Source organism: Nymphaea colorata, unplaced genomic scaffold (genome assembly GCF_008831285.2).
Source record: "Nymphaea colorata isolate Beijing-Zhang1983 unplaced genomic scaffold, ASM883128v2 scaffold0128, whole genome shotgun sequence".
Classification (NCBI taxonomy): Eukaryota; Viridiplantae; Streptophyta; class Magnoliopsida; order Nymphaeales; family Nymphaeaceae; genus Nymphaea; species Nymphaea colorata.
In genome coordinates this window covers 19,125-28,945 of record NW_022204634.1, presented here as the reverse complement: position 1 = coordinate 28,945, position 9,821 = coordinate 19,125, and the positions used below count along the sequence as shown (strand labels likewise).

Below are 9,821 nucleotides of genomic sequence, written 5' to 3'. Positions count from 1 at the left end.
TATGGACTAAGGTATATCTCCTTGGAGTGGAACTTAGATCCACTCTCAATACCAGTCTTCAGTTTCTTCTTCTATGAGGTTTTACTCCGTTTTTTATTCTCACTATTTTGACCTATCTTTTGCTTTCTACTCTTCGACAATTCCTCCAGTCTAATGGTAAGCCTCCTCTCGTACATCTCCTTCACCCTCTCCACCACTCGATGCCGATTGATCAACGCATCCTTGCTGGCGTAGTAACCGACCACGCTTTCATTCTTCTGCCTAAGCCACTGCTGCAAGAGGAGGTAGTAAGTGGCAGTGAGGTGGGTGTGCTTGTTGTTGGCGATTTGCCCGGCAAGCTAGTGAGTGTCCAAGGGGATTTCTCGCATCTGGGATTAGAGATAGGCCTAGAAGGGAATGATGGAGAGGCCAGGAATAATGCCTGATACCTTAGCACTGGGAGAGAAAGTGCAAAAGGGGTGAGTGCGTATCTGCTCGACTGTTGCTCTCTTCAGTGGATCCACCTAGAGAATCTTGCTCAAGAGATCCGTGAGTGCCTCGCTGGCATGCGACGGGACTTCGTACACTCCTTCCCTGATGATTCGGTACAATTCAGAGGAATCAGGATTGTCAAAGGGAAGATAGCCGAAGCACATAGCGTAGAGGACCACTCCAGCGCTCCAAAGATCCACCTTAAGCGGGTCGTACGGCTGCCCAGTGAGCATCTCGGGAGCAGCATAGCAGGGACTGCCACAGGCGGTGCTCAGGGTCTCTCCCTTCGCGAAGATATTGCTGAGGCCGAAATCGATCAACTTCACGTTGAACTTATAATCCAACAGCACGTTCTCAGGCTTCAGGTCCCTGTGGACCACTCCCATCTCCTGCAGGTACTACACGGCCCCCACCAACTGCTGCAGGAACTTGGCCGCCTAAAACTCCGATAATTTTTCTCTTGAAACTATGTGATCGAACAATTCCCCTCTCGATGCGTACTCGGTGACCAGGTAATAGTACCGACTGTCTTCCAAGATCTCCAGCAATTGTATGATGTTGGGATGGCGGACCTTCCTGAGGATCTTGAGCTCCTTGGCCAGCCTCTGCCGGTCGGCGGGAGAGACTATCTTGGACTTGTCGATGAGTTTGATGGCGACTTGTTCCTGCGAGTGGAGGTGGCGGGCGATTTTCACCTTGTTGAAAGTACCCTCGCCGATGGTGCGACCCACCAAGTAGTCCCCTATGCGTCCCTCCGCCTCCCCGCGAGTCCCCTTTCCACTCCCATCGGACATATTTGAATCCTATTATATATAACAAATCCATCAATGCTGCTCCGCCATCCCAAGGACAAGCAAACGCTCTGCCACATCCACAGGAGTAGGGTGGTCCAGCTGGGCAGTTGCCTCACCTGTCCCAACAGGGCCACCATCTGCGAGGTCAAGGGGTGTATCAGCCACCACGAGGAAAACGAGCGCGCGCATAATGTCCTCACCCTCGAACAGATACGACTGATCGTCAGCCAGTACCTCAACTCCGCCAATGAAAAAAGAGCGTACCTCAAGAAAATGGTCTACGAGTATTTCACCATCGCCAGGAAAGAAGTCGAAAGATTGTTCACCCAAGTACACCCGAAGGGATATAGGTCCACGACTCTATCGATCACTTCGTCTTCGATGATCTCATCTTCCAGGAGGATGATCGGAAATTGATAGAACTATTAGTATAGGAAAATTACGAAGAATTCAGTTGTGAACAAGTAGCGGTCATCATTCCCAAACTCATCAAGAGCTACGATTACGAGGACGGCCATTTCACGCACCTGCGGAACTATCTCATAGCAGAGAAGGAAAAATTGGCAACCAATCTCAACATGACGCTTCTGAACCTGCCCGAATTCAGGTGGAAGGATCCAGCCGAAAACGCATATAGATTCTATGAAATCTATTAAGAAACCCTGAAAGAACTCAATACCAAATTGGCCAACCTGGCCAACCGACCCAAAAAATTGAGACTTAAATACAGTAATCATTATTAGATGCAGTTGATGTTAGATATGCACTATACAGGATGAAAACGATGTCTCACAAAGTAAAATCTATGGTATTTAGAATTGCAGTTCACGAACCTCATCGGCACTTCATAATCGTTGAAGGATCTCTAAGCGGTGGAGATATATTGCGTGTATATGTTCGAGCATGTAGGTGGGACGTGGACGATAGCGATTTCCAACTGGCAGTGGTGGATTCCTTCATAAAACTGCCATACCTTCGGTCGATAGCCATATACACCAGCTACCAAGTCACATCTACCGAGTAAAGTTAGGATTATTGCAGGTTTTTGGAGGAATTGATATAGCATCGCAATGATGTGGAAATCAAAGTGTACAAAAAGGCTTGGCTATTCTGATGGTGGTGGTGATGGTGATTATCATTGATTGTGATGGATATGGTTGGTATCTATTGAATTAAAATCACGATTATGTCAACTTTAGCAGAATGGAATCGATTTATGAATCCAAACCTTGCAGGATCTTCAATTTCTATTGTATTTTTTCACTGTTTTGCTATATCTCTGCCATCGATGGCTATTTTGCCTCTTATCGGATGGTCTGCTAGTAATTGGACAATATTTATCGCTATATCTTGCAAGACTACCTAACCTCCTCCAGTCTCTTCTCTATCTTCTTATTCTTTTTGTTCAATTTCTTCAAAGCCTCCTCCCTTTCCTTCAATTCCTTCCTTGCCTACTCGCACAAAGCCTACGTCTTTGCCAATTCCCTCCTGAATAAGTCCTCCTCTTCATTCTTTTGCCGCTAGTAAAAAGTTCTCTGCCTTTATAACTCCTCAGAAACAACTGAACAATACTCCCAAAAGGCTCCTTCTAAGGACTACTCATATCTATCGCTCCTCTGACCGACCTCAGGAAACTTCAAAGTGATTTCCTGCTTCTGGAGAGGGATCACCCTATGCGAGAAGCAATCAGCCAGATAGTTCCACACTCTTTGCGATTCTAGGTCCATGGTGATGATATGCCCCTCTTTTATGAAATGCTTGAAAGCGTCTGCGTTTTTATACCGACCGCAACCGATCCGACTGCAGACCATACAGATCCAGTTATCCTACGAGGAGCCACAGAGAGCACATGATGTTTGCTTTTTTTCGGAAAGAGTGAGACAGGTAAGACAGGGATTCAATCTTGGCCTTGGCTTGCCCAGCTATAAGGCTGATGATATGCCAGTGAGGTCGTATTCCAATCTTTACAGGCAGTCCATGCATCGTGGTAATTAAATCCACTTCTGATGCAAGACAAAGCTTTCCTGTTCCTTGCTATCCTTGAGGTCAGGATTGGCCAAAGCTATACAGTCCCTTCCACTATTTCCATCCACAGATATGATGGCAAAGATGGTTTATTGCAGGTACAAAGGCAAGGCATGGAAATTGAACAAAACCAATTGGTATATTTCTTCACTAGCGAGGATGGAATTGAGACACAGGACCAAACTGACATGCCGTTCATCCTATGGCTAGCCGATGATATCCAGTGTATCGATTTGCTCCTATCTTTCACACAGCTGCTCCATGATCGGGTTCAACTCCGCCCTATCCAACTGGCTCACCAGCAACACTTGCGCCTTTACCTATATCTTATTCGCTGATAGATTGGGCGTTAATTACTATTGCTCCTTACGCTAGGATTGGTAATGCTTGAACAAATGGATCCTTCCTCGAATCTACGGTGTTTTGAGTACGGGTAACCTCTTCCCCTAGGTTTCTTTTTCGACTAATTTCCCATCCCCTTGTACAATCTTTCTGAAGGGTGTCTGTTTATGGTAGCAAACGCTGTCGCTCTATACCAATATCTTATACATCTGCGATTATAAATAACAGTTATTTTAAACATGCGAAAAGAGAACCGCAATCCCAATCGTCTCCTGCCCTCCAAGACCAAACCCGCACAGACAGCTTCCCATTCCCACACCCCCGAATCCATCAGCAATCGCTAGGCCTACAAACCTCGATTCATCAAGAAGAACATACACATCTCAGAGGCATTACCCTCCTCACAACATTCACTGCAGTTGGCCTCCGATGCCTCAGACACCTACATTCACTCTCCCGCTTCGATAACCGAACAAAACACCCTTGATATCGGCCACGCCGTGGGGAACAGACTTCGTTGGAAGGACAATGCCAGCAAATTGCAAGAGGAACTCGATAGCAGAACGCATCAATTCAACGCGTCCATCCTCTACTTCCAACGCATTTTGACAGATATGCAAAAAATGGTCAACGATTAATCCATACCCACCAAGGAACGCCTCGGCATCACCTCGCAAAGAATAGAAGAACTTGTGAATGTCTTCGAGGAGTTCAGTCTCGGCCATTCATGATTCTCTGATCCGTGATTTTCGCATACTTATTTGACGCATCCTGTAAGTCTTAATTGATTCTAAGTAATTCGTCATAGTTGCGAATGTCCTACAACCTCATCTCCCCGCTCTCCTCGGCAAACCTAAAAGGAAAAACAAGCACAAACATCACCGGCATCTAATCGTATAAAAGCCTTCCCAACAATGCAGAACAGGTATAGGGCTTTCCAAGCATGTTCCCCAGCATGGCGTAGCATTCCTCACCCGTTGTGAATCGACGGGAAATACCGTAAGCTCGTCCACTCAGCATGCATCCCGTAGCGAGGAGCTACCACGATATCGATAGCGCCATCTTGGAAAGAGTAATCATGGGCTTATTTAATAGAATCGAGAAAGGGACTTAAGTGACACCATCAAGCAGATATACCAAGATAGACAACACCCCTGGGAGGAAAACTAGGGCCATGCTGCATTTCTCAACATCAGTTGCCTTGATATCCCACTCTACATGCTCATGCATCGAGGATAACAAGTCCAAACTCAATGAATGATCATTTATTTTCACAACATCAAAGCATTCACACCCTCCACCATACCTCACCATTCCTCTCCGTTCCCTCTTTCCCTATTCCCCCCTATAGTCCCACATAATCATATATGCTCCACCCAATTGTCAATCTGAATTATACTATCGCATTCTGTTCTTTACTTACAGGTGAATTCTAAGAGTTTAAACATTATATATATGAGCGATAGCGAACCAATCGAGTCGTGTCAACTGATCGGCTTCGCAGGCATCATGGTGCAAATCGTCCTCGGCGCGCTCTCCTTCAGCGTCCTCATCTACAAACGCTACACAGAGTCCCCCAAGCGGGCCTGGAAGATATGGTCCATGGATACATCCAAACAAGGAGTCTCGCAATTCCTTGCGCATGTCATCAACGTTGCCATCTCCATGCAACTCTCATCGCAACTGGCCTCCGATGCGTGCATCTGGTACTTCACCACGAACGTACTCGATAATACCGTTGGAGTATTGCTCTGCGTTGGCGCTCTGGGGCTCATCGAGAAGACCATCCTGTATCCAAACTACACGAGATACCAATCTGGCAACTACTACGCAGTCCTGGACTCGTATGAAGAGGAGAAAAGCTTCACTGGGGATGATCCCAACCTGACGATACTAAAACCTTTCCAAATCACCAAAAAAAAGTCAATTTACGCGTATCTTTCATTCGATATAGGATTAGCTATTTCGACTGGTTCGTCCAGTTCATCATATGGAATATCATCGTTGTCGTCTCGAAGACTCTGCTCTTCTACTTGGAAGTTCTGCTCAGCGGTCCCTTGGTTTCTGTAGTTGGCGTGCTCATCGGTTGGATACAACCTTACGAAACCTTATAACTGATCTTGGTGATCATAGTTGCGCCGGTGATCATGAATGGCCTGGCCTTTTGGTTCCAGGATAATTTTCTGAAGAAAAAGATAACACCGGAAGGAGAGGAGTAGTCGAGAAGGCAAAGGGAAAGGATTGAGAAAGAGGAAGATGGGACCTCGACTGCCAGCGAACAGCCTGATATGAAGCAAATGCTCCTGTGATGTTTCGCTTACTAGTCTATTCGTGTCAAATGAATGAATGAATAATTAATGAATATCACCCCATCCCATCCGCTTCATTTCTACACATCTCTCCGAAAGATGGAGCTCCTGGTGGATTTGATCGACTTCGGCTAGAGTTTCACCTTCAGCATGCGAAGATACTCCTCAAGGCCGTGCTTGATCTATTCGCAATTTCTATTGATTTGCTGCATGTTGGGTTCCTTTTCCTTCAGCAGCACCTTCAACGCAAGGATCGAGAAGTAAATCTTGGTCTACTAGAACCTAGGAGTTTTGTTCTTGTTTTCCGTCGCAATCACCACCTTCTATTTATTCTCCTTCTCATCGTACTGAAAAACAGTCCGCTTATTCTTCTTCCTCTACTCCAAAGCGATCGCCCCCCTCGCCCTTCCCTGCAAGATCTTCCTCATGAGAAAGAATACTATTTTCTCTTGCGTAAACCCCTACAATTGGAAATAGTCGAACAGACACTATCGAGAATAGGCCTTGCTGTTGCGCCGCATCTGGTGCTACTTATCCATGAAGACATTGTACAATTTGCTGACCGCCTCCTCAGAATGCATTCGACTGTACTCCTGCAGGAAGGCCTTGCCCGGCGCCTTCCTCTGCTCATGCCTCGCCAGGATGGCTCTCAAGAGGGAGTGATAGTCGCAGTAGAGGGAAAGATAGGGTATCGATGATACCGTGAGAGAGTATCCTTGCTGGGTCCTCAATTCGGATTGCAGGGCGCGAATATCCCCGTTGGAAAGGACCGACAAGCGTGATTGTTTTTTGGTGAGCGAGAGTGGGGATAGGGATCGCTGCGGTGAGGTTTTGGTAGTGCAATGCTACCTAATTTCCTTCTTCGGCATAAAATAGAAAAAATATAATAGGATGGCTAATTTCCTCAACTTGCGTGTCTGTTGCGGTTTTGGTGCGGTATGTCTGGGGCGGAGCGGTCGGGTTTTAATTTTTAGCCTACATCGATGGTATATTTTCTAAAATGGGTCAGAACAGTTCTAAAGCCGGCCTGGAGGGCTACACCAGTCGAGACTTCTTCGCAAGGCAAGTCGAGTTCTATCGCTGGAGGGCCGACCCAAAACTCAATGCGCACATATGTAGGGTCTCCTTTCAGCTACAGTCAGCTGTGCGAGATCGCGAGCGATTGCAAATGTTCCTGCAGGGGCGGACATAGTAAAGCTAGCACTTCAGCATCGCCGAGCTCTACGGCCTCGGCGACGAGTAAGGCGGTGCCGAGTAGCTGATGAGTTTCTAGCAGTACGCCTGCACCCTGGCAGAACTGCGCGAAAGGTTGGCCCTCGGCGAAGCCCTCTACGTCCTGCAGGCCATGCTCAACGGCTACGAAGTCCTCCTCGCCAAGGCCGGAAGAGTCCGGTCGGAACTGGAGTGCTGCTTCGTCACCGTGGAAGGAGAGGTGAGGATTTGGTTCAATAGGGATTACAAGAGCAACGAACTGGAGGAGATCAAGGGAGAAGAAATATCCCAGTGCATCGCCAGCAGCGAAATGACCATCATTAAAAAGGCGCTAGAGCTGGTAGAAGTTCTAGCAAGCAACCATACCGAGTATTTGCACTTCAGCCGACAGTTTAGATCCTTCATGGAACGCGATATGTACCCCCACTCTTATACAGACTCCAGAATTGGAATTTTCCAAACTCACGCAGGCTGGTGAATAGCTACGCTTACGCATACAAATTAACCCTTCCGACGTCGCTAAAGGACGCGCTGGCTAGGTGGGTACCGCCCGCCTCCACCCCGCTCACCTCACAGACCAGTTTTCAATCGTGCCGGATGAAGTAAGAAATGATGTCCACTTCATCTGGAGCTATCAAGCAGCAGATGATCGCAAACGACGGGAGGAGAGAAACGCAACGGCCTCTGAGCCATAGCGATTATTCCCACTCGAAACCAACCTCAGAGTTTCCCTCCTAGGGAACCGTTAAAACGCATTCCAAAAAATTTTCATCAACCGACCTGAAGAACCTGAGCGAGAGAGGCAAGGGCTGCGAATCCCCAAAGATGAGCAGGTCAGACCTCGCCAATAAGGCAGGCAAAGGCGTCGATTTCTCATCACTGCAAACCCAACGTCTAAGAAGGTAAAGATAGAACGCAGTTGCCGAAGCAAAGGGCAACAATGGGGCCAGGTTCAGTCCTCTTCCGAACGCCTTTCTTCAATCCCCCACCCTGAGCGGTTTTCACAGCGTTATCAACGAGAAGGAGAAGATGACCAAGCAGAACCAGAAGTAGAATACCAACAAGAAGAAACTGGAGAAGAAGGTGGCAACAGTGAACAAATACGTAAATTTCTATCAACAGTAATCCCAGACTTTGCATAGCTGTTAGGACACCTCTCGCAACATCGCATAAGGAAAATACACAAAGGCTAGCATCGTCCACTTCGCCTGTGAGGATTCCGAAGCCGATAGCCAGCAGGCCTGCGACAACTCCATGCTCACCCACATGAAAAACAAGTGCAGCGAGCCCAACCTCATCCATAAACTGTCCTACAATCCCACACCCCCAAAGGACCCCATCTTGCATCGCGGTCGAACCGAAGTCAACCGAAGCAACGGCAATAGCCAGCATTCCCAATGCGCTTCCCAAGATATCACCAACACTTACCCCCGAGGATGCATAACCATAAAAACAGTCAACAACCTGCTGTAAAACAACTAGGTTTCGCTGCACGAGAGTAACGGTTCTTTCATGTCGCTAGGGCAAGGGTCATAATACCAAGGAATGCTCTGCCAAATGGGTAGAAGCGTGGACATTCTCAACATCCCGTCGAGCAAGCACGTCCTGCAGCGAAAGCCCATCGGGTCAAATCTTCTGCTGAATCGGTCTAATTGCTGATACTCATTTTTATACTTCATATTATTATCGTGGATCAAATGAATATCTCGCATTATCTCCATCGCAATCGGATGATCTCGATGATAAACTCCTTTTCGCCATGGACCACGGATTAACTGTCTTAGAATATGCGGAAATATACACAATTGTAGCTGTTTTAATTATTTCAATTGGGATTTTATGAGCTGGATTATTCCCTGACCCGTGATGAAATTAGCAGCCAATTGAAGCTGCTCCAATTTGGGCAAATACCATTGAACGATCGATACGATTGCATTGTCATGGAATCCATTAGCAACTACATTATCCGAATATGACACAGCATGAGAATTTTAAGATTGGGGCAATCCCATTTAGTAAGCTATGCTATCCCTCGATCAGATATGAAATTTTCGTCTATTTCTACATCCCCTTACTCAAATTGAGCAACTAGAGCTGCCTGAATGGCAATCTATTCAAAAACTTCAGACCGTATCCCGTTATTTGATTCCTGTCTTCATCCTCAAACCCTTACTCAATTATAACTCCTTCAATTGCCACTGCGCGCCAGCAAGGTATCTCAACGATTCGTCACCCAATTCGTTTTCAGCTGATTTCTTGGATTCTGTACCGAGGATCAGTTTAGACAATTTCAAGGTGGGATTCAGAGTCAAACTGATGAATCCTTCCCCACTGATATAATTCTCCTCTCTTTATAGAAAACTTACTCAAGATCAGCGTCAAAACGTTGGCCAAATCTCCACAGATAATCTTGCCCAAATCCTCATCAACCAGGGCCATCCTGCCTACTTCATCCCGCACTTACATAGGCTGACCACTCCTCCAATATTCCTCATCAGGCCCTTCCGTTCCTCTTCGATAGTCTTATTCTTTTTTTTTCCTGTCCAAAGCGCATTGCCCATTCTTTGATAATAATAATAAGGGAAGGGATGAGGAAGTATAAATTACTAGTTCGCTTACATCTTTTAGTTTGATTTATAATAATTTACGAGCTATAATGGACCCACAC

The 9,821-nt window shown here is 46.6% G+C and overlaps 2 protein-coding genes across 2 annotated transcripts; both read right to left on the bottom strand.

Moving 5' to 3' along the window:
* Positions 1 to 503: 503 nt before the first annotated feature.
* LOC116268127 (serine/threonine protein kinase OSK3) lies at positions 504 to 857 on the bottom strand. The gene has a single exon (XM_031649927.1). It carries the CDS (start codon positions 855 to 857, stop codon positions 504 to 506), a length of 354 nt encoding a protein of 117 aa, XP_031505787.1.
* A 51-nt stretch (positions 858 to 908) lies between these two features.
* LOC116268126 (SNF1-related protein kinase catalytic subunit alpha KIN10) lies at positions 909 to 1,265 on the bottom strand. Its single transcript, XM_031649926.1, has one exon. The coding sequence runs from the start codon at positions 1,263 to 1,265 to the stop codon at positions 909 to 911; it is 357 nt and encodes a 118-aa protein (XP_031505786.1).
* Positions 1,266 to 9,821: the final 8,556 nt, after the last annotated feature.